Raw genomic sequence first — 25,718 nt, 5'->3', positions numbered from 1 at the left:
ACTCCCTGAGTGAAGTCCACATTTGAGATTTAAGGCTTTACATATCGAACCCCAACCTCCTTCTACTTTTCTCCTGAGGCGTCTGATGTCCCAGTCTAATGAAACCACTATCTGCCGTTTCCCAAGGAGGCCTGTCCATCCACGCTACACCCTCTATTGTACCCACACTGACCACTAGCTCCTGCATGAAGTCCTCTAGACTATACAGATGGAAGAAAATCTCAAGCTCTTCTCAGTCTCCCAGCTTCTGCACATGCCTTCCAGGCCATTTTCTTCTCCTCCCTTGGATCTTGCCTAATTCCCCTCCTGGCTTATAAACTGCCCGAAAAGAGCACATGTCATGCAGGTCTCTGTACCCTCCAGAAGACTGAGCTCTCAGAAGCAGCGTATGCGCGCTCATTAAACAAACCAGGGATTTTAAGAACAAAGTCAAAACGAGATGTGGCAGTAACTTATGAGCACTTATGAGTAACTTATAACCACTGACCACGTGGTGAGGACAAATGTTTTATCTGAATAAGTAAAAAAAAACAAAACAAAACTATAGGTTTCATCTTCCTAAAGTACAAAATTAGAATGGCCTGAGTATCTAACACTTTAAAAACCATGACAAATGATTTAGGCTGCTTTAACTGCCTCAAAATCAGACAAACCTTCAGTATTTCCAAGATTAGAGAAATAACAAAATAAATATTAAAAAGAAATGAACAACTACACAAGCAACAACTACTTGTGTATTATTTAGTCCATCCCTTCTGAAACAGACTAGGTCATATCTGGCAAGTAAGTCCATCAATCCAAAAGTTATACTTACTAGAATATTCCACCCCTTAATTATGTCAAATAACTACTAGGTGACAAAACACATATCCCATTTATTTTTCTAAAATCTAAAACTTTATACCTTCAATAGATTCAATCTCATTATTTTCAAATAACAATAATATTTAACTAACTCACTTAGAGTCCTCCTTTTCATCTTTTTCTTCTTCATCTTTCTTTTCCTCCTCTTTTTTTTCTGTTTTTTCTGCTTTATCCTCTTCCTTTTCTTCTACTTTTTCTTCTTGTGAGGGTCGGGCAATTTGCTGCTAGAATGAACCATCATTTGTAAAGTTGGAAAGTTAAAAGAAATAGCTCCTCAAATTGTAATAATAAATATCTATGCAACAAATTAAACTTATTAATTAATCCTCCACAATGTAACTAGGGGTCATGTATTAAAAATCATCTGAAAGCTCTTTAATGTAGTCTGTATGTATTGCTTACAAGGGTACACACACACACATGCTCCTTGTGTTTGGATCCAGAGAGGTGACAATGTTAGGATTCCACTCAGAAATCTGAGGTTGATACTCTTAATTCCAATATCTAATCTGTCAAACATTTCAATTCTGCTGTGAAATTTGATAAACTATAATTTATCAAACCATTGTCCCTAGTATTAAATATTTAATATGCTGCCAATTTTTTCATCATTATGGATAATACTACAAGAAACCTCTTTATGTTGTTTGTCTTTGGGGGAAACATTCATTTATCAGAATAGTAGACAGTCAGGGTCATTATCAAGAATGAAGCAATTTGGAAAAATACTATGGATACAACAAAGTGAAAAGTAAACACTCAAATATATCTAAGCTGTAATTACAACTAAGTGACTGTAAATAAGCATATAACAAAGACTGGGAGAGATAAGATATAGACCCTTGTATCTCTGATGTATCGAGTACTAGAATTGTGATTCTGAGAGAAAAGTAAAATTAAGTTTGTGTTGAGTCCTATTACGTTTGTTTATTGAAGAAATCCAACGGCCTAACCAAACAGGACCATCCCAGGCATAGTACCTCTTTCCAGTCTCTGCTCCTTCCCAAAGGGTCTGTGCTCAGGCTACCCTCAGCACACCCAACATTTTCATGCCTTTGCCCAGAACAAAGCAAAATTTTCCTTAATTTTTGATGGAATCTCAAAGTCTTTTACCAACTCCCCAAAACTACCATTAGCTTTTTCCTTAAGATAATTTCTCTTCGGTCTTCTCCAGAAAATGTCCTACACTATGCCTCCTTCCAACCCAGGTAGAAAGAAGAATCAGAACCCGTCTTGTTCCCAACCGCCCCTTCTAGAACACTGTTCAACCATGGTGTTTAAAATCTTTTTACAAATTTCAGAAAGTCTACCTATGACACCTTTCTTCATCATTTAGTATTAAGGATGGACTCTCAAAGTCTCCCAGGAACACAGAGATGACTTCATCACATGGCTCATTCAGTTCAGTTCCGTTCAGTCACTCAGTCGTGTCCAGCTCTTTGCAACCCCATGAATCGAAGCACGCCAGGCCTCCCTCTCCATCACCAACTCCCAGAGTTCACTCAGACTCACGTCCATCGAGTCAGTGATGCCATCCAGCCATCTCATCCTCTGTCGTCCCCTTCTCCTCCTGCCCCCAATCCCTCCCAGCATGAGTCTTTTCCAATGAGTCAACTCTTCGCATGAGGTGGCCAAAGTACTGGAGTTTCAGCTTCAGCATCATTCCCTCCAAAGAAATCCCAGGGCTGATTTCTTTCAGAATGGACTGGTTGGATCTCCTTGCTGTCCAAGGGACTCTCAAGAGTCTTCTCCAACACCACAGTTCAAAAGCATCAATTCTTCGGCGCTCAGCTTTCTTCACAGTCCAACTCTCACATCCACACATGACCACTGGAAAAACCATAGCCTTGACTAGACGGACCTTTGTTGGCAAAGTAATGTCTCTGCTTTTCAATATGCTATCTAGGTTGGTCATAACTTTTCTTCCAAGGAGTAAGCGTCTTTTAATTTCATGGCTGCAGTCACCATCTGCAGAGATTTTGGAGCCCCCAAAAATAAAAGTCTGACACTGTTTCCAAATCTACTTCCCATGAACTGATGGGACCAGATGCCATGATCTTCGTTTTCTGAATATTGAGCTTTAAGCCAACTTTTTCACTCTCCACTTTCACTTTCATCAAGAGGCTTTTTAGTTCTTTTTCACTTTCTGCCATAAGGGTGGTAGCATCTGTATATCTGAGGTTATTGATATTTCTCCCGGCAATCTTGATTGCAGCTTGTGCTTCTTCCAGACCAGCATTTCTCATGGGCCATTAGGCCTTGTCATTATTCTTCAGATTCAAGATGCTAGTCACTGCCTTTTCTATCAACATGATATCCTGTGTGTGAAATACTTTCAGGTCATACCCATCAAAACCTCCCACAGGGCATCCCCACCACCATCTTCAGTGGGCATGCGTCACCTCCAGGACTCTGCAATCTATTCATGTGCCCAGCCCTCCACATCCCATCTTTCCACTGTTGCCAATCCTGCTTTCTGTCCTCATGATCTTGATTCTATGAAATTTCCACAATTCATCAAGAATGGAATCCACTCTTCCACTCTGGGCCTTTGGCTAGATTGTTTCACTATCACAACTCCCTGCTGGCCTTATCTGACCTTCACAGCTTCACACCCTTTTAATTGCAAGTTTCATTTTCTTTTGAGTATGCATTATCACCTTAGAGAAAACTAAGAAATCGGGAAGATTTTCAAATGCATACTCTCCAATTGTGACTAGTTCTGCTTTACAACTGGGAATGTTTCATTCACCCCGACTCACGAGTATGCCACAGTGGTCACAAGACCTGTTTCAAATGCTAGTAACCTCACCCTGTACCCCACAAAGGTAGCATTCATCTGTCATCTGAACCAACAAGATGGCACACCAATGACAAACTCAGCCATCTGCCTAGCAAGCAGGCTGCATAACCCAGAAACGGTTTACAGCCCCGAAAAGTCATGGGGAAGTGTCAACTCAGCTCAAGACAAGGAAAGAGGTCCACTGTCCTCAGGTTTGAACAACACATGTTCCCCCAATACTCTTCTGCCCCTAATATCAACCAGGGTCTTCAGGTAAGCAAACACCCCCACATGCCCTGCTACCTGAAACCAGCCCACAGCAGAACCTTACAAGCAAAGGGACATCTGTGCTCTGCACACACCACCCACCGATGCCCCTCACTTACTAGGATCTCAGTCCTGGCCCCTCACCCCACTGTGGCTTCCCCAACCTCCAGCAGCCTTTACGCAGCTGACTCCTCAAATACTCTATACTTTTCTTGACCAAAAAACACTGCTTCTGAAGTCTGTGAGACCACATTCCAAAAGGTGGCATTGCTCTGGAGGAAACAATGACACAGAACACACAAGACACTTCTGACCACACATCATGAGGGAACCTGTATCTGGAGATCAGCATGACCAGGGAAGGCAGGCGGGGGCTGTGGAGAACAAAGCACTTCAGAACGCTCATGACGGCAGTAGCCGTCGTGTTCACAGGTGCCACCATCCTGAGTGGTCTCAGGGCATGTGGCACACAGAAGAGCAGGAGGGAGCTGTGGCGGCAGCTGACCAGCTATTCGAAGGAAAAGAGCTTCTAAAGTTCTGAACTGCCACTGTGAAAACACACACTGCACTGCATTAGACACAGTCCTCTGACATCGAGTGCTCCAACCCCAGAATTGAAGCTAACCTGAAACAATCAGGTTCTAAGTATTTTAGCAAACAACCCTTGACTCTATAGTCACCTTACTCTACCTGTCCCCTTCACAGACCAAAGGACTGGAAAGGGTGGTGTATTCATTAAGATATCACAGTGCTTGTGTTTAATTATATTACAATTGTTAACTCTGACGTGCACAATTTCAGTATCATGAAAATATAAAACTTCTCATTAATTTTGGTATGCCAGAAACTTAAAATGCATTCAAAATAGAAAATGCAACACATTAAATATAGATTAACTTCAAAATAATCAAAGCATGTTCATAACATTCTAATTAATTTGATAGAAAGGTCAATGCCTAAAGTATAATACAGAGAAAGCCCCTATTATAAAATTTTTCATCTTTATAGTCCACCAACCTTGAAATAGTTTCCATATGATAATGAAACATACCTGGTTTCTCCCTCTGCGTTTTCCATAGTTCCTTCTTACTAGGGCTTTATAATTCTCATTTTTCTTGGTTAAGTAGTAATATAAAACACAATCGGGAACACTCTATAAAAAAAATTGAGGATCCAATGAGATTGAATTAAAAAAAAAAAATCAAGCAACATCTTCAAGGAAAATCTCTAGTGTTCTCAAAATATAAACTGGAGAAAAACACAAATGGCTAGCTCTTTAAGGCATATCTAGGCTGTAAAATATATATAGTATCTACTATTTTGATGGACAATTACAGCTGTCTTAACACAAATTATGTAAAAGATACCAGGAACTATCAGAAGCATTCAAGCACTTTCTTATTAACCAGTAACTAAATTCTCTTTCTTCCTCTATATAAGTAAATATTCAAAATGTCTCTTTAAATATTTTGTTCATAAACCCAACATGCAATAATACACTGTCGAACAAATTCAGGGAAAATCAGGACTCTGAAATTTTAATTAGAAGTTTAATGATGTTCAGAAAAACACTGTAACCTGTGTGTTTTTAGGGAAACATAGTATCAGGTCATTTTCATTAACCATGAAAATTAGTCTGTGTTGTACTTAGAATCATCATCATATGACTGTAAACACCACTATATTATTCACATAAGAATCTTTTCTATGTCAAGCCCTTTGCAAAAACTATTTAACTACTTCTGTGCTTTAGCACACAAAACTTTCAAAGCAGCAACCAACCCAAATCTATCAACAATCTCAGTGTAAACCACTTCCTACCTTCCTTTCCAAGTAAGATGCAATCAGTCCAAAGTTTTTTGGATGCTGGATAAACCTGAGTAAAACAAGAACAACACACACACACACTTTAACAACTTAAAAAGAGGTGGGGGAAGCCCTTGGGAATACAAATATAATGTAGACTAATTCCTAGTGACTCCTAAAGGCCAATGTCCTCTTAAAGGGCATAGGTTCCTGAGCACAGTCCACCAGGAACTGACTGGATTGGGATACAGTATTGCACAGATATCTGTAACTTTCAAATGCACCCCCAGTGATTCTGACACCACTCAGGTTTGGGTACCACTCTTAAAGTGCCTCCACAACTCTGTTCTAAGCTGGTACCTATATTTCCAGCTATAAATTTACAGGAAGGTTGCATCCTATCTGTCTTCTCTGCCTCCCACGTTATTCAAATGCCAAAATGGGGCCATGTTTTAGGGGAAACAGTTCAATTTACAAGTAAATGCCAATATTTTTCACTAACTCATATAAGCTTCTATTAGAGAATAATTTAAAATTTAAATTACTTGTCTTTAAAGATCTCCTTCTCATGGTCAGTCCAAACATTCATGAACTGCCTATCTTTATAAACCTTCATAGGGTCCTCCATGAGCCCATTCATGTTAATGAACTTGACCCGTCTCTGTTCAGCATCAAACATCATAGGTGGGATCACAGAGAGCTGTCGCATTTGTTTCTCATTATTCTGAAGGAAAACAAAGAAGAAATGCAATGTACATAGAATTAAACTTAAAGAGGGCCACAGACTATCTTAACAGACACTGAAACACCACATATGCACTTTAATGACAATGGCAGTGGTACCATAACATCTAACATATGGTCATTATATACGAATCTAATAAATACTCATTGTATGAATAACAGAGGCAGAGAGGCAGAAAGTACATGTACTTTTTTAAATCCACCACTACAATGTGAGAAGAGTTCTTTCCTTAAACGCAGCAGATGGATCTTAGACCTAAAGGACACACAATGATGTCAGATCACTGAAGAAATGACCTTATGAAGCACTTATTAACATTAATATTGCCTCATTTTAAAAAGTCTCAACATCATTTTATAGAATAATAAAATAGAAAAATACGCAGATAGGAACCAAAATCTTAAGGTCATTGTTTTTAGATTAACTAAACTTACTCAAGTATCAAACACTTCTTGCTAAACTTACATAATCTTTCCACTGCAAATTTAAGACTATCATCCTTCGAATTTCAACTAAAACTTGGTTTCAGTTATATAATTTATCTTCCCAAAGCTTAAGCCAGTAAGTTTATAAGCACAAACTTCCATGAGAAAACTTGTACCAAAAATTATAACTACTGACCCCAACACAAGGCTAGGTCTTCTTCTAAAACTCTTCTAGCAGTGGACATTGCCTTAGTCAATTCCTGACAGAGTTTCTCATTTTACAGGGACTCTCAAGTGGTAAAGAACCCACCTGTCAATGCAGGAGACATAAGGGACACGGGTTTGATACCTGGGTCAGGAAGATCCCCTGGAGGAGAAAATGGCAACCCACTCTAGTATTCTTGCTGGAGAATTCCATGGACAGAGGACCCTGGAGGGCTACAGTCCATGGGGTCGCAAAGAGTCGGAAACGACTGGAGCGACTTAGCACATTCTACCTCAGTCTGTCTAAACACCAAAATGTGGTTTGGGACAGACACACTAGCTTGACATTCACCTTGACATTCACTAGCTTCACATTTAGCTAGTATTCACCTAATACTAGCTTGGGTTGCTTACAGATGCCCCCCTCCCCCCGCCCTTATAGAATCAGTTCAAACAGTAAGCAAAGAAATTAAATGCAGAGTTAGTCATCACTGCAGAGATCACAGCCACAAACCCTGAAATGTACAGGAATATAATAATTGTCTTTGATTATTACTTAAGAGGACCACCACTTCAGAATTGAGAGATGAGGTTTTCAAAAAGCCATATTTTCAAACCAAAACTAGCAAAAGTTAATACATGGCTTTCGGACCAAACTTCAGAGAGTATGAACCCAGCCATGAAGACTCAGTGCTAGGAACTGAAATTTATTCTTATTCAGAACTGATTTATTAACATCATATCGATCTCTCCCAGGCTCGGCTGGCTAGAAATCACACTCTAGACATCACCCCCCACTCCACCCCCAATGAACCTCAGGTCCACAACCCAACACACAAACACCTGCTCCTTTGCTCTTTCAGGAAAACGGCAGCAGCAGCCCATCCTCTAACCTGCTCGTCTTTTCCCCCAACTCCTGTCCTATCCATTCTGCCTTCTACTCATCTGTCCTATAAGGCCCCTCTTAACACATTTCTACCACTGTCACCCTGATTCAGGCCCTTATTTTTAATCGTAACAGCGTCCTCACCTCTTTCCAGGCCTCCCTGCTGCCGAAGCCATCTTCATAAAATGCCAATAAGATCTCAGGGCAGCCTTGTTTAAAACCTTCTATGGTAGGCCATGTACTTTGGAAAAATCCATATGCCGTAAGCTTTCTCTCATATATATACAAATAAACCCTTAGTTCATGGGGTATGACACTAAAATGCCTAATCAATTAACATGAATTAATTAAGTGTCTTACCTCCTGTTCAGAGAGCCCATCAATAATTTCAGAAATCTCATGTTCACTCCTAGCAATGGTGGCTGAAAGACCAGCTCCCCTCTGCCCAACTCTAAATATGAGGGAGAAATTACATATATATTTAAAGGCCTTTTATAAAGAAGTATCAATTAATTACTTTTACATCAATTTGCTTTCTGAGTGGGACTAGAAGTCAGGGGAAAAAAACCTAAAATGCTATTGAGTAACTACTTTTAAGCAATATGTTTAAGTCATTTATCTATAAAATTAGGAACAATTTAAATGCTAAGATTTCTTTTTAAAGGTTACAAGTCTAAATTCAAATGGCAGAACTATTTGCAGGAAACATCTGGAAAACTAGTTATTGGTGTCATTTTCATTTCAAATAGCAGTCTTTTGTCTGCCTTCCACAGCACAGGATAGCAGACTTAGAAAAATTCATAAAACATTTTTAAAGGGAGGGGAACAAAAATCCAATCATCACTCCTCACAACAACTTAACTGTGGTTACCAGGGCTTTCATGACTCACGTACATGAGACAGCAGAAAAGGCAACTAAAGATTCTACCTTTGCAAAAGCACTTGTCCTCTAAAGTAAAAACAAATCAGAAACTACATACCAATAACAGAGAATTTCTTAATTAGCAAACAATTTAATAAGACTTTTGATTATGCTGAAGGGTAGCGAAGGACCATGAAACACTGTCTTATTCTTACTGTCATTTCAAAAGGAATGAGCATTTTCAAGAACTGAAGAGTTAATTTCAACATATTCACTTAAATTTAGATTCAACAGCATGATTAAATATAAAAAGTTATTAGATTCACCAAGACATAAACATTGCTAATTGATAACCAAGTTTTATATTCAAAATAAAAGTTCTTAGACTCATAAACGTAGAGAAGAGATTTGTGATTGCCAAGGGGTGGGGGAGGGATAGATTGGGAGTTTGGGATTAGCAGATGCAAACTATTATATATAGGATGGATAAGCAACAAGGTCCCACTGTATAACATAAGGAACTATATTCAATATCCTGGGATAAATCATAATGGAAAAGAATATTTAAAAAGGAAGGTATGTACGTGTAAAACTGAGTCACTCTGCTATACAGCAGAGACTGGTACAACACTGTAAATCAACTATATTTATTTAAAAAAAGGAAAAACATAACAAAATTCTTTATGAACCTTCTTAATGGTTAGATTCAGGTGACAATAAATATTGTGAAAAATTAAAAATATGATTCACAGAAAAACATCAAACCACTTACCGCTGAAACCGTTCTTGCTGTTCTCTCTGTTTTCGAATCTCTGGAAATTGCTTTTCATAGTACTCTCTTGTTTTGCTTTCTTTAGCTTTCCTCCGAGGGTTATTTTCTATTCTGTCCACTTTTTTCTCCCATGCCTCCATGAGCTGATCATAACGTTGGCAGATTTTTTGTTCCTATTAAATACCCGTAGCAAATTAATAATTAAACTAAACTCTGTGATTCTGACAAACCTAATACTTTTAAAAGAACAGGTTACTTCTTAAGGCTAAGTCAGAAGGACATTTGGCCTATGACTCAACTGTGAATGAAAAGGTGTCCTTGATCTGAAAGAAGAGAAAGACAGGGAGCTGTTTTCTATGAAAGATCCACACACAGGCCTATCATGGCTGGATTTCTTAGTCAACATTAAGACTACACAAATCAACAAACTACATGCTGAGCCACTCTGATAACAATTAAGTCTTCATTGTCAGGAAAATAAGAAATAGAATATGTAAATAGTTTGTAATCCCAAAGGCAAGCAGATTAACATTTTGTTGTCACCTTTCCATCAGTCAAAGAAAACACTCAAACTTAGACCACCCTCCTACTGTTGGAAGTTCTGGTTAGTTGCAATTTTTTCTTACTATAAATAATGCCATATAATGAACATTTTTACAGTCTGGAAAAGGCAGAAATTGGTTGTACTCTATGACAAAAAGAAATCCAGTAAACTACATGAAATCGAGAATGAATGCTTTTAGAGAAATGAATGTGTGACTTCATTCTTTAAACAGAGAAGAAAGAACCCTGTACTGTGGGCACAGGACCGTTGGTACAAAACAACAGAAAAGTGTGAAAGGGCTCAAGATGGCCCAGGAAGGGAAGAGAGGGAAAGCGCTGTCCCCCATACTCCCTCTGTCTCCTTGACACCCGTCCGCCTCCTGGGCCTGAATCTACCTTCATTCGGCTCTACCGCCAAGTCACCCCCTTGCCTCCTTCCTACACGACTCCCACGCACCCTGAGGTGTAACTAGATGCACATTCCCTTCCTCAGCTTAAACATTTCACAGATGACCTCAGCATCTGACCTCAAGCCCCCTCCTGACCCTCAGGCCATGCACAACCTGGCCTGGCTCCCCTGCCCTGTCATGCTCCCTCCACTTCCCAGCCCTTCCCAAGCTTGTACAAGTTGGCAGACAGCTGGTTTTCCTGGGGTCCACTATGTGCCAGCTGTCCCCTACGTGCTCTCAGTCATCTGGACGTCCTGAACCACAAGATGACCACAATACAGTAATCGCCCGTGCCCTCATCTGCCCTGTTCCTCCTTAGACTCCCGAGGGCTAAAGCCACGTGGCTATCTACTCCCTTTGTAGAATAATACATGGGTTCATTTTCAATTATTACATTCAATTATAAGGCAAATATTACTTTTAAGTTATAATTACACTGTTACTGATTCTCCTTACGAATCCTGGTGAGATAAAACACCTTGGTTCACTCTTGGAAAAGGGGAAACTGCCAACAAGTATTTACGAAGCAAGTCAGTGAACATACAAAGTTCATCACTAAATACTCGGTGAAGTATAAGAACAAAGTCTGGACCTCTATGTTTGCCTCTTTGGATAGCAAATTTAGCAATTACCATAATTAAAACAAAATTACTGGACAGAAAAAAAACACTTTAGCTAATTTATTTATATGTGTATGTTCTTGGCCAAAAAAAAAAAAAAAAATTCAAGACTGATAATTTAAGAAAGTATCTGAAGGCCCAGACTGCCAGATTAGAACATTAGGAGTTATATACCATATAAAAGCTGGTGACTCTTACAATTCATTAAACTAACAGGTCCTTAAATACAAGGTACAAGTTCATTTCTGATGTGAATCAAAATATATCATTTATTCAGTAAGAAACCATTCAAATGAATTAACAGTCTAAAATTATTACGAACACACTATAAAAGAACAGTGGCATCATATTTTCTGTAACTTAATTTCCATGAAGATTATAACCACAAAATTTTTAGACTGCAAGTCATAATAAATACAAAGAATACCGTGAATTTGAAAAAGCTGAACTTTAGCTGACCCAGATTCTAACAAGAAAGAACAGTGATGCCTCATCGGCATGACCATAACTTACCCAATTTGTCTGAGGTTAAGAGACTAAATGAGATCATCCTACTTCTCTTTCATATTTTTTTAAACTACTCACCATTTTCTTTATTTTGGCTAGATGAAAATGCTATACACAGATGACCAAGAGAATTTGATGATATTAAATGTGATTTATGATATCAAAATGTTACTAGACTCAGATTGATGTCTAAGTCACATTTATAGTTACAAATCAGCACCTGCTCTCAAGTGTGGTCAAGAACCGTTCTCACTAACAATGGGAAAGCGAATGCCTGAAGAAGCACGGACGGGAAAGCTGAACAAATTTCAGTGAACAAGGATAGGACCTCACCCTTTGTTTTCTTGCATGATTTCTTCTTTTAAAAAATAAAATGAGTTTTTTCCTCATCACCTGGTTTCTAGAAGAGAAAAATACGGTTGTATGACATTAAGAAAAAGTACAATTCAATAGTGCATTCACTTTGTTTTCAGAGACACTGAAAAACAAGCAAAGATCACTTAAGAATATACAATATAATCAAAGTTAATCCTAATTTTTTCACCCTGCAAAACAAGACTCCTCCAATAATTAGGACTAAATTTCCTCCCATTCTATAGTAAGGCTTTAACACAAAGAGTTCATTTTCAACTATTACATTCATAAGGCAAATATTATTTTCAAGTTATAACAATTACTGATTCTTCTTAAGAATCCTAGTGAGGTTAAGCACCCTGGTTCACTCTTGGGAGGAGGGAGGTGGAGAGGAGGCCAAGCTTTCACAGTTACCTCCTAACACAAGTCCACGCTGCCCTGCCTCCTCAGAGTGTACCAACACAGAGGGCTGACTCTGCCGTAAACAGAGGCTTTCTTCAGGCACAGAAACAACGCAGTCCACTCTAAGAAGTCATGGGGAGGGCAATGTGATAGGACAGCAAGTCCTCCCTTATAACTTAACAGTTTCACTTTTCAAATATGAAGCACTGTAACCTTCAAAAACAATGGCATGCAGGTTCAAATATAAATATTTATACCCCACCTACTTCCAGAAAGGATTTCAAGCTGATTATTCAAATATAAATACAAAGCCAAGGCAAGTAGAAGTAATTTTTTTGGTTATCTGCCACTCCGGACTAACACTGACACTGGCTCCACTTAAATAAGCATGAACAGTCAGGAGCTGGCTATATGGAAAAGGAGCCAAGAGATTAAAGAGAATTACTGAAAGGAACATTTGCTATTTCATACAAAGCAAATGATGATAATGACAGAACAGCTACTGAACGATCCGTACGGACACACGTAGCTGAGTAGACGGTACTTCACAAGATGGTGTGCAGTGGAAAGCATGGAAGCATTTCCATGTATGCAGTTTGCTCTCGCTGTAATTATGTGCTACTCAACAGCAAAAGACAATCAATAAATATAATTTACAATGGTTCCTAAGAATTTACATGAAGAACTCCTTCTCAGGATAGTGTGCTAAACACTATAGCAAGACGATAGCTAATATGAAATAAATCAGACAGGGCTGCTCTGCAGCAACTATCAGGGAAAAGACAGAACACAAACATAATGGAAGCTTTGTGGAAAAAAAAAATTATTAAAAGTAGCCAACTAGATTTTTATCCGCTATTCTCCTTTTTAAAAATGTTAGAACAGCTAAACAGTTCCAAAATAAGGTATATTTTATATGTTTTGCCTAACCTAGTTCTAAGGGTTGTCAAAGACCACAGCAGCATCTCACAGAAAAATTCTAGGTATATGACTTTTATTATAAACCACTTACTTAACAAAAGTTAAAATCATTCAAATTTCAGTTTCTGTCATGCATACTACCATGCAAATTATATTTGCCACCAGTTCTGCAAAGTAGCTAACTATTGCATATACTCTCAGTAAGAAAATTTTTTTAATTATATATATATATATAAATATCAATGTGCCCATTAGTAACTGTACTAGTAAATAAGTATAATGTTCTGGTTATAGTTAATAAAACATAATAAAGAAGAAATATCACATTTTTGTTACAAACTAAGAATAACTCATCTAAAATTCTCTTAAAATATGATAATTAAAAAAAAAAGATACCTATCTAGCTTCCTCTCTTACTTCAATCAGATCAAGAAATTAGGTTTTCTTTTCACTTATTTTCTTATTCCAAAATGTGCATCCAGAAAGGCCTGGTGTCTGGGAGGAGCAAGGCTAAGCCAGCTACATTGTGGAGCAGTCTCCGCACCCACGTGAGGGCTGAGCGCTTCCGAGGCACCAGGGCATGAAACGGCAGAAGGGTCTACAAATACCGTCATTAGCAAGAGTCATGGAAGGGATTTCCCTAGAATAGGATTTGAATAATGATAAAATGATCCGTGGCACTTCTACTTTGCAATGGCAGATGTGGCTTGGTGGGGGACGGTGTCATCACTAGTCTTAAATGAAAAAGCTTCATTATCTTACTTCATCATGCGCCTTGCAGGTACTCCACTGAAAAAAAGACAAAACAGGAGGCAAAAAATTCAAGCCTCAAGGTAAGCCATTTCAATGTTAAGTATCCACCTTTTTTACTAGCAGATCATAAAACCAGCTAGTTTTATGCAATCATTTATTTTATTTTTTGGCCTCGGAAACTCAAAGCTGTTACCCCAACCCCCAAAAAGCCAGAGGAAGATAACATATAGTAAAACGACAGCAAATTACACAAATCTAAAACACACCTACACTACATTATAGTACTATGTCAGCAGATAATGTAAAAATGGTCTCTCTATAGAATATACGGTCTTTAACTGAAGAACTCCAAAGATGATCAATACTTACGTCTTGATGTTCTCATGGTACACCTTGGTGTCTGACGGCTGGTTATAGAGTGGCTATAAAATAAACCAAACATTTATAAACAAAATGTTGTACACTTGCCTACTAAGAGACAAAGACACACTCCCTACACATCAATGGAAGCTCAGGTAAAGTACTGCTAATGGGTCTACACACAAACACTCAGCCACAACCTCCAGACTTAGCTGGCCTCTCTGAATAACTCTGTCCACCCCATCTGCTAACAATGAAATCCACTGTACCCCATAGTCGCTTCACTCATAGATTTTTTTTTTTAACTTTGAAAGACAAAGGAGGATTAAATGCCATTATTACCCTAACAAGATGATTCAGAGTTTTCCATTTCTGCTATTACTTCTTCCTCCTTCTACCTCAGTGATTTAACAGCTGCTCGGGCAAGAACATGATCAGGAAAATGCCTCTGCAAAGGTCCCAAGTTTGTGCATATTATTTCAAGCTTATCACCCTTACTGTCCGGCCACAGTACTCTCATCCTGAATCAAGCGACCATACTCCACCTTATCCCAAGAAAAACTGCTTCAAAAAGAGCATTAGACACGAAAAAAATTTTTTACTCACCAGTTCAACTTTTGGGCCAAGACCTTCAAATATTTTATGAGCTTCTTCCGCTTTTTTCTACAGATAAAAATATTATTATATAAGTAAAAATTACTTTACCTAAATGCAAAATTACTTCTAATTCAATAATATTTACCTAAAGGCCAATATATAGTCAAACTTATCCTTACTTCCAAATATTCTTCTTTCATATGATAGGCTAAAATACTAATTTTGTTTTCATAACTCCTTCACCAAATCAGTCAAATCTAAACACGTGTTTTGAAAGCAAAACCCAAAGAATTGCTAAGTTCTTAAAAGCAAATAGATATTACTAATAAGATTCCAAGGAGAGGAAGCAGAGATTCACTATTAGAAATGAATCCCTCAAACATGTTTAAAACTTCAACTCTTAATATCTTTAAAGATGATTTAAAAACACAAAATAACATAAAGTTGGCAATCTTTACCATGGTAGGCCAAACTGGTATCTTTGAAGAAAAGCTTATAATGAGTATATTCTCTAGTTTTAAGAAAACCTTATTAATAACAGAGAAAAACTAGTTTGAATTACTCAAAGTATTCATTAGTGAATAAATGTTGAATTATATACTTTTACATGCCTTTTGGGGCTTCCCTCATAGCTCAGTTGGTAAAGAATCTCTCTGTCTTGCAGGAGACCCCAGTTAGATTCCTGGGTCAGGAAGATCCCCTAGAGAAGGAAATGGCAACCCATTCCAGTGTTCTTACCTGGAGAAGCCCATGGACAGAGGAGCCTTGCAGGCTACAGTCCATGAGGTCTCAAGAGTCAGACACAACTTAGAGACTAAACCAACACCACATGTCTTTTTCAAAAGTTAAATCATCTAGACCAAAGTGCTATCTAGCAGAAATCTACCTTTAATAGACAAATGAAATACAACAAAATTCGACACTCAAGCTGTTTAAACTGGAATTCTATATCCGGTAACAGTGTCAAGGTTCTCAGCTCTCTCTGCCCAGCACGTGCTCACTGGTCACAAGGGTTCCCTGTCCACTACAGACTCCCACTGTCCACACACTGCAGTTAGGAACTCTCCAGGACTTCTGATGTGAGACATCGTGGGAATGAAATTAAGAAGGATCCCCAAGTATAAAGAAAGATTTTCCCTTAAACATTCTCCTTTTCCTTTATCAATCAGTCAAAGATTTACTTAGCATATATTATGTGAAAAGAAGTATGTTTAACCAGTGTAGAAGGCTCAAACTAGTGTAATGTACTTTCTGAACTCCAAGAAACTCAAAATGTTATTGAGATGAAAAATAAACCTATCAAAAATGTCAAATACAAAACTGTAACAACCCATACAATGTGCCGCATGAACTCTATTTCTATTGACAATTTTAAGGCAGACTTATTGCCCTTGGTACCATTAACATTTTGGGCCAGATGTCTCTTTCTTATGGGGACTGCCCAGTGCATTATAAGCTACTCAGCAGTACCCCAGTCTCAATCCATTAGATGCCACCAGCACTCCACCCCGCTACAAGTTATAACAATCAAAAAAGCCTGCAGTTGAGAACAACTGTTCTCAAAAAGCCAAACGTACATACCAGAAAATTCAAATTTACTAACTATAAGGCATGTATTAAATAACACACAAATAACATAATCACAGGTCATAAATTTGGAAATATCTAGCACCTTCAATGATAATCTCTCTAGATAATCTACACTTGCCAGTTTTTTAATTTGCCTTCTAGAGGCACTCCACCACTATACAGTCTACAGCCTGTTCTTCAACCAAGAACAAGCTGGCCAAGTGGAACTGTAAACAAATAATACTGGTAAACAAGGGGGAAATTATGTTATGGCAAATATTTACTGGTATCCTATTAATTAAAAGCACTTACCTCTTCAGGATTAATTTTAGAGCTGATATTTAGAAGGTGTTTGCATATTCCAAGATTTAAGTTTTGCAAAATTTTATTAAATATTTGACTTAATGTTGGCTAAACTGCTAAGAACAGATTAACCTATCAATTGTTTGGCAGAAACATTTTAATTTAAAACCTTCACATTTACATAATATAACTTTGTTCTAAATCTACAGATAGAAGTAATTAATGCCTCAAACACACACTGAATATGTTCCATGTGACAAGCACCTGCTAGACCCTAAGCAAACAATGAATAAGACTGACTTTCTGGTGTGGAGGATAAGGAGTCCTGGAAGGCTTCACAGAGAAAATGATCCTTGCTTTGGGTCCTGAAGTGATTGCACTCGACAGACAAGACGAGCAAGACACAGGGACGCCTGGCACTGGGGCAACATTACAGGGTAAAAAGCACTGTCATCAAGGGGACACTCACACCTGTTCTGGTAGTGCTAAGAAAGGAGTCCAGGCCCGCAGGCTGGCCAGGCAGGCATGTGAGCCCTGATGAAAAGGCTGGGCTACTTGGGAGAAAGAGAGAAATAGAAACTTAGCAAAAAGTTCTATTTGGAAATCACACTGGAGGTCTCAAATATGAAGGATGGATTAGAAAGAAAAGACTGAAGGAAGGAAATTCAGCACCTATGTGAGGTGATGGGTTAAAATAAGCTAGTGCCAAAGGAGGAAGAGAGAAGCAACTGACCAGACCAACACTCAGGAGGCAGGACTGAGGCTCCTCATTGATTAACCAAATCTGCAGAGTAGCAGAGAGAAATAGTTTCCAGGACAATGGCCTCAGTGACCAGGGGTTATTGGCACTGAGTACGTTCTCTATTGTCAATCTCTTTCTTCTAGTGAAACTAGTGCCACAGTAACTTGCAAATCATTCAACCAAAGCATAAATGTTTCTGAAAACTACACTCCACACCCCTCTTTCAATATGTATTATAACACTGAAATTAGAGCACTGACAAATATTTTTGGGATCTACAACTGGGAAGGGTGACAGCAAATTAAACTATTAAAAATAGTTGAGAAGCGTCTGTTTAGAGACTAAATGAATCTTGGCCTCAAGTTTAACTATGATGCAGAGCACTTGTTCTCTCACTAAGACAGTTTTAAAGCTAACCATCAGCATGAGCAGTTTTCTGCTTCCCATTAACGTCCTAAATAAAAGAAAGAAGTCGCCTCTCAGATCATGGCCCCAGTCTCTCAAGACATGTTAGGCTGCAACCAGCATGTGCTGCTGACAAACAAGAAGGGGACGACCCCTGTCACCAACCACTGCTCTCTGCCTTCTGAGTCAAAATGAGTAAGGTCATTCATGAAAAGCACAGATAGGGCAAAGGTCTGACAAAAGGCAGCTGGTGAGGAGAAAGGTTCGGGTCAGGGTCAGGAGTAAGGAAGGCTGCATGCTCCACTTCCGCCCCCGAGGACCTCCACCCTGCCCCCTGGAGACCCCTGCTACCATCTAGGACCTACTGCACAAGCACTACCACAGCAGACAACTAGCAACAGCGGATACAAAAAGAATTTGTTTTTCTGATTTTATTTTTTATTTTTATTACACACTACAAAATACAATGCATGCTACACAATATACAGCATAATCTACTAGCAGGGATAGAAGAGCATAACTGAGTTGTTCTTCATCAACCAGGAAAACATTTCCTTAATCAATGTTCTCCAAACCCATTGACACATAAACGGTTTACTCCAGAGACGCGCCTATCTCCATCAAATACCACTGATATGAATAACGGGCAACCCTTTTTTCCTTGCCCCTGTTACTGAACCTGTGGATGTGTGCGGTGGCCATTTCCGGTATGAACAAGCAAACGCCCATGACGGCGATCCCGGGGAGAACCTCGAACCACATCGCAACGCCCTTCCGGAAGCCAAACACTCCCTTCCAGGTCCCTTAAAGGTGACCCGGCTTCGATCTCTTCCAGGTAAGCTCTGCCAAGAATTTGTTTTAAAAGATGATTTCTGTGGTTACTGAGTTAAAAACAATCTTCACTGTAAGTCTAATATTAACACAGATTTCAAGCTAGGTTCTTCTACACAGAATGTGTAACAAGCTGAGTGTATAAATGCTGAAGTGGCAAGAAGAGGTCCAAAAGGAGCTTTCCGGCTCTGCTGATGGGCATCGAGGAACACGTACTACACTAACTAATGAAAAAGAGCACACATATAAATCAAACACAAACCGGATTCTCTGTCACATCCTAGTCAGGCAACCGCAGAACCCACTAACACTGGAACTGTTTATTAAGCCTGTAAGAGAAGGCTAATTAAGCAATTCAATCAATTAATAAATATCACTGGATTCAACATACTTGAAAAGTAACTCATACTAAGAATTCAGTGTTTTATAAAATCCCTTTTCCATCATCACCAGCTCTGATCCTTATTTACTTTACCCTTGAGTCACAAATTGACCTGAAGCCAATCAGCCCACAGAAGTGCTTTATTGTTCTAGTGTGTTTTATAAAGCAGGAGACTTTCTATAAAAGTCTACCCTCCAGGCATGCCCTGAGGGATCCTCATCACTTACTCCACCCACTGCCTTTCACCCTCACTGGACTCACCTTCACGGAAGCTGTTCTGTCCAATAAATTGGACTGATTTTGAACCCAGTCAAGAAACTGGTAATTAACCCACATTTCTGCCTCCTGGTGACAATTACCATCATCTTGAGTATCGGGTGTCTGATGACTCAGTTATCCATCTATACACACACATCCATGCACCTGACTCCAAGATCACTCGTGTAAACGCTTACTTAATGACTAGCTCACAGCTGCTTTTCTCAAAGCCATTTCCTTTAGGATCTGGGATAATACGGCTGTAGGCTGCCTGTGTAACATGCACTGATTCTGGTGACTCCACTCACAACAGGGCAAACAACTGAAACAACAACCCCCAACTTCTGCTGATGGTAGCCTTTAGCTGACAAGCCAGTTCTCTAACACGGTACATAAAGCACGAATTCTTCCTTCAACGGGGGCTTCTGGAAGACCCATGATAAGCAGCTCTGTCACAAGGTTCTCTTCACATTAGGGGGAAGTTGGTTTTCCTTTAACTGCTAGTTCCTGGGCTGGATTCTGGTCAAAAACCAACTTCAACATCACAAAATTATTCATAGAATTGAGGTCCAGCTTTCCTAAATTCATGGACACTTTTTAATTATAAGCATGAAGAAATTGTTTTAATAGACCTAAAAAGGCAAAATTCTACCTAAAGGTCAGTGGCCTCACACTTTATAACTAAAATTCAAACTACACCCCAACTCTCAGTTCTGGATAATGCAAGTCATTCCCACATCCAATGACACATTCTCTACTACAACAGTGTACTTGGCATCAAATGTCGCTTATAAAGTGAAAAACCACAGAATGGCTGCATTGTGTGCTACACACTTACTTAACACTATACAACAGGAGATTTGGCTGATAACATTATACTGTTAAAAATAAGTATTTATACCATATAACATGAATATGAAATATTAAATAATTTAAGACACAACTATCAACTTTTCTTCAGTATGTAAAGAAAAGCACCAAGCTTCAAAATTTAAGAACATTAAAAAATTATAGCAGAAAGCAGGTTTTAATACAGTTAACATTACCACAGAACAGAGACAACTGGAGAAGGTACAGCGCAGTGGTCTTCAAGCCCTGAGCTGCCACAGAATGGCGTGAACTTACCCGGTTTTCATCATAAATAATCTGGACAACACTGCGGTGCTTCTGCTCCACAGGAGGGGGGGACACAGGCTTCTCGGGCTCTGGAGGCTTCGCGGCCTCCTCTTCAAGCTGTTGCTAAGAGACCCAGAAAGGGAGAGTCAGGCATCTGCTGCACGTCAGCCCCACCAGTAATTATTCACCAGAGACAACACGTGCTTCTGAGCAACGCTTCGCTGATTCTACAGGGTAATCACTTAACCAACAAGGGTCTAAGGACCCAAAGGCCCTAATGAACCCAACCAGATTTATTTTGACTAATAACTAAACAGCGTAAGTCATCTTTTGATAGATAAACCCTTTCGTATTCTGATAAATTTAAAGCAAAATAATAAGGGAATCAAATAGCAAAGAGAGATAAGAGATAAGGCCTTCTTCAATGAACAGTGCAAAGAAATAGAGACGAACAACAGAATGGGAAAGACTAGAGATCTCTTCAAGAAAATTGGGAATATCAAGGGAACATTTCATGCCAGGATGGGCATGATAAAGGACAGAAACAGTAAGGACTAACAGAGGCAGAAGAGATTAAAAAGCAGCAGCAAGAGTACACAAAACTATGCAAAAAGGGTCTTAATGACCAGGATAACCACGATGGTGTGGTTACTCACCTAGAGCCAGACAACCCGGAGTGTGAAGTCAAGTGAGCCTTAGGAAGCACTACAATAAACAAAGCTAGTGGAGGTGATGGAATTCCAGCTGAGCTATTTAAAATCCTGAAGCATGATGCTGTTAAAGTGCTGCATTCAATATGCCAGCAAATTTGGAAAACTCAGCAGTGGCCACAGGACTGGAAAAGGTCAGTTTTCATTTCAATCCCAAAGAAGCGCAATGCCAAAGAATGTTCAAACTACTGGACAACTGTGCTCATTTCACATGCTAGCTAGGCTTCAGCAGGATATGAAACGAGAACTTCCAGATGTACAAGCTTGGTTTAGAAAAGGCAGAGGAACCAGAGATCAAATTGCCAACATTCCCTGGATCACAGAGAAAGCTAAGGAATTCCAGAAAAACATCTACTTTTGTTTCATTCACTAAGCTAAAGCCTTTGACTGTGTGGATCACAACAAACTGGTAAATTCTTTAAGAGATGGGAATACCAGACCACCTTACCTGCCTCCTGAGAAACCTATATGTGGGTTAAGAAGCAATAGTTAGAACCTTACATGGAACAAGTGACTGATTCAATATTAGGAAAGGAGTACGACAAGGTTATATACTGTCACCTTGTTTATTTAGCTTATATACAAAGTATATCATGTGAAATGTTGGGCTGGCTGAATCACAAGCTGAAATCAAGATTGTTAGAAGAAATATCAATAACCTCACATATGCAGATAATACCATTCTAATGGCAGAAAGTGAAGAGGAACTAAAGAGCCTCTTGATGAAAGTAAAAGAGGAGAGTAAAAAAGTTGGCTTAAAACTCAACATTCAAAAAACTAAGATCATGGCATCTGGTCCCATCACTTCTTGGCAAATAGATGGGGAAATAGTAGAAGCAGTGATAGATTTTGTTTTCCTGGGCTCCAAAATTACTGTGGACAGTGACTGCCACCATGAAATTAAAAGACACTTGCTCCCTGGAAGGAGAGCTATGACAGAACCTAGACAGCATATTTAAAAAGCAGAGACATCACTTTGCTCACAAAGGTCTGTATAGTCAGAGCTATGGTTTTTCCAGTAGTCATTACGGATGTGAGAGCTGGACCATAAAGAAGTCTGAGTGTCGAACTGATGCTTTTGAACTGTGATGCTGGAGAAGACTCATTAAGTCCCTTGGACGGCAAGGAGATCAAACCAGTCAAATCCAAAGGAAATCAACCCTGAATATTCATTGGAAGGCCTATTGCTGAAGGTGAAGGTCCAATACCTTGGCCACCTGATGCGAAAAGCCGACTCACTGGAAAAGACTCTATGCTGGAAAAAACAAGGCAGGAGGAGAAGGGAGCGGGCAGAGGATGAGAGGGTTAGATAGCATCACTGACTCAATGGACATGAATTTGGGCAAACTCCTGGAGATAGTGAAGGACAAGGAAGCCTGGCGTGCTGCAGTCCATGGAGTTGCAAAGAGTCAGACAAAACTTGGCACCTGAACCACAACTTAAGTAAGAGAATCTAAATGTATGAAGGTATTGCATCTGCCTCTATCACAAGGACCCTCTGTGTCCCTGGAATAATGCTGTTCTGCCTTATAGACACACAGTACCTGCTAATGTCTGGCAGAGAGAGCATGGTAGAACACTGAAGGGTTAACCCTTAACTCAGCACAGCACCACCCTCTACCCCACTCCCCCATCAGACTTTATATTCTACAGTGAGGAGGCAGCAAAGTCAAAAGCACATGAACTGCTAGTGTGTGCAGCCACAACACAGGAGGCTGTGTGAACTACTCTGCCCAGGTTTGGCCCTAGGGTCACCCTTTACAAGGAGTTTGATCCAACGACCCTTTCTAGTTCTTACCTCAATCTGGAGCAAGTATACAAACCCCTCATATGTGAAGTGGGGATATTCATCCTACCTAACACACAGCTTTCTGAGTGGATTAAAGGACTCAGTATATGTCAAGCACAACTATAAATGGTCAGTGAGTATCACCTACTGAAGTAAGTAGGGACTGAACTTGGTTCACTGCTTTTTGTCTTCCATCACTCCAACTGATACCTAGTAAATGCTCAACAAACAGCTACATGGATATAATATAAAAGGCATTAAGGTAAAGGTGGTAAGTCTACTAAAAGCCCAGTGGAAAAAGATTACCTACATTTCCAAGACTGAGAGTCAGGTTCCTCATCATGTAAGTCAGACCACACCCAATGAAAGGATAAAAATCCTTCAAGAGGGAAGCTTTGAGTTGCCCTTCCACTTTGGAACAGAAAGGACTCATGCAACCTCAAACGATCATTCTCATGTTAATGAGGTCTCCAACCATGCCCTTTTATTCCTTTGCTCAGAAGGCCTTCTTTTAGAATGTCCATTAAGTAGGTATAGAGAAAGAAATAAACAGGTTTCAGGAAATCACATTTTGTTCTTCACAGTTAAGTAGGCCTGGGACAAAACCACAGACAGACACCAGACAAGCTCATAGATTCAAACAGACTGGTGGTTGCAGGGGCAGGCAGAGATGGACCAAATGGGTGAAAGGAGTCAAAAAGTATAAGCTTCCAATTATAAAATAAGTAAGGGATGCAGATGTAAACTATAGTTGACCATAGTTTGGTGACTATACTTAACAACAGTTTATTGTATAGTTGAAAGTTGCTGAGAGAGTAGATGTTAAAAATTCTCATCAAAAGAAAAAAAAATCTGTAACCATATATAGCGAGAGATAGTTAACTAGCTTTACTGTGGAGATCATTTTGCAATGTATGTAAATATAAAATCATGATGCTATATAATGTCAATTTTACCCCAATTTTCTTTTAAACTGAGAACTACTTGGGAAAAGAGATAAATCAAAAATCCAGATATCTACTATATTTCTACATCAATACCACAAAGAACACCAAAGCCCAGAAATCAGTCCAAACCTGATTTATAATAGAGCTAAAAGTGCAGCTGGAAAAGGATGAACTTTTTAATAAACTAATAATATGGGGGAAAAAGTATTGACTTTTATCTTGAGGCAGACATAAAAATTCAACTTCTGGTAGATTAAGAATAATGTGATGAGAAACTATAAAACTTCTTAAAAGATGATAAACTCTTTTAATGATCCCAGGGTAGTCACATACAAAAACTACAGAAATTCTGTTCACCAAAAATGCTGACCTAAATGTAAGAGCTAAAACTATAAAACCCAGAGAAGAAAACACAGGTATAAATCCTTGGGACCTTGGATTAGGCAATGAGGATTATGGTTCTTAGATATGACACCAAAAGCACAAGTGATGAAAGAAAAAATAAACTGGACTACATCACAGTTAAAACTGAAAGCTTTCTGCCCTGGTGTGACTCCACCCTGCTCACAGCCCTCTGCGAGTACAGTCACTCACCTCTGCCCACCCTCTCTCCCACCCACAGGTGTGCCCCTGGGGCCCTGGAACCAACTTTCAGTTGTCAACTAAAGACCAACAAAGATGACTTTAAAGTGGATAATGATGAAGATGAGCAGTTATCTTGAGATAGGTCAGTTATACTCAGCTTGGACTCTGTCTCCTTTTCCTCTCTCCAGAGAGGTCAGTTCCAGGGCTGGTGCAAAGGATGAAGCGCACACTGCTAGAGCAGAGGTGGTCCCAACGAAGCAGCCCTGGCCGTGCTAATTTGTCCCTGGGGAGCTGAATGGCACCTGTGGTCCAAAAGTGGTTCAGGGCTTGTAGTTATTAGTGGACAGCTCTTAGAAGATGCAGAAGAAGACGAAGAGAAGGACGTGAAACTCGAGTATATCTGCAAGTGGTAGCAAGGTTCAACAGAAAACAAGCAAAACTTGCTAATGAAAAGGAAGCTGAAGAAAAAGCTCCAGTAAAGAAATCTATACAAGACACTCCAGCGAAAAAGGCACCAGATCAAACCAAAATGGAATAGATTCAAAACCATCAAATATCAGGAACAAAAGTCAAGAATCCTTCAAAACATACAGTAGCCTGCCAGACTCCTCTGTCCATGGGATTTTCCAGGCAACAATACTGGAGTGGGTTGCCATTTCCTTGTCCAGGGGACCTTCCTGACCCAGGGATCAAACCCCTATCTCCTGCATTGCAGGTGGATTCTTTACCGCTTGAGCCATCTAGGAAGCCCTCAAAACACAAACACTCACTCACAAACTTCCTAAAACACCAAAAGGATCTAGTTCTGGAGAAGACATTAAAGTAAAACTGCAGGCAAGTCTAGGAAAAAGCACGATGAACAGTCCTCATAAATTAAGACAGGGAGAGAGGAAAAGGAGACAGAGTCCAAGCTGAGTATCACTAGCAATTCAGACCAAGTTTTCTACTTTAACCTCAATTCC

The 25,718-nt window shown here is 39.4% G+C and overlaps 1 protein-coding gene across 1 annotated transcript in view; it reads right to left on the bottom strand.

The window, feature by feature from the left end:
- Nucleotides 1–25,718, bottom strand: part of NCOR1 (nuclear receptor corepressor 1) — a 114,667-nt gene that overhangs the window by 56,269 nt on the left and 32,680 nt on the right. The window contains 10 exon segments of the mRNA XM_070389549.1: nt 961–1,085; nt 4,965–5,066; nt 5,735–5,789; nt 6,265–6,443; nt 8,340–8,430; nt 9,614–9,786; nt 12,066–12,132; nt 14,532–14,584; nt 15,129–15,185; nt 20,735–20,848. Of these exon segments, the coding sequence (XP_070245650.1) occupies nt 961–1,085; nt 4,965–5,066; nt 5,735–5,789; nt 6,265–6,443; nt 8,340–8,430; nt 9,614–9,786; nt 12,066–12,132; nt 14,532–14,584; nt 15,129–15,185; nt 20,735–20,848 (1,016 nt within the window).

This window comes from Bos mutus, chromosome 19, assembly GCF_027580195.1.
Source record: "Bos mutus isolate GX-2022 chromosome 19, NWIPB_WYAK_1.1, whole genome shotgun sequence".
Taxonomy (NCBI): domain Eukaryota; kingdom Metazoa; phylum Chordata; class Mammalia; order Artiodactyla; family Bovidae; genus Bos; species Bos mutus.
This window is presented reverse-complemented; position numbering and strand designations above follow the sequence as displayed.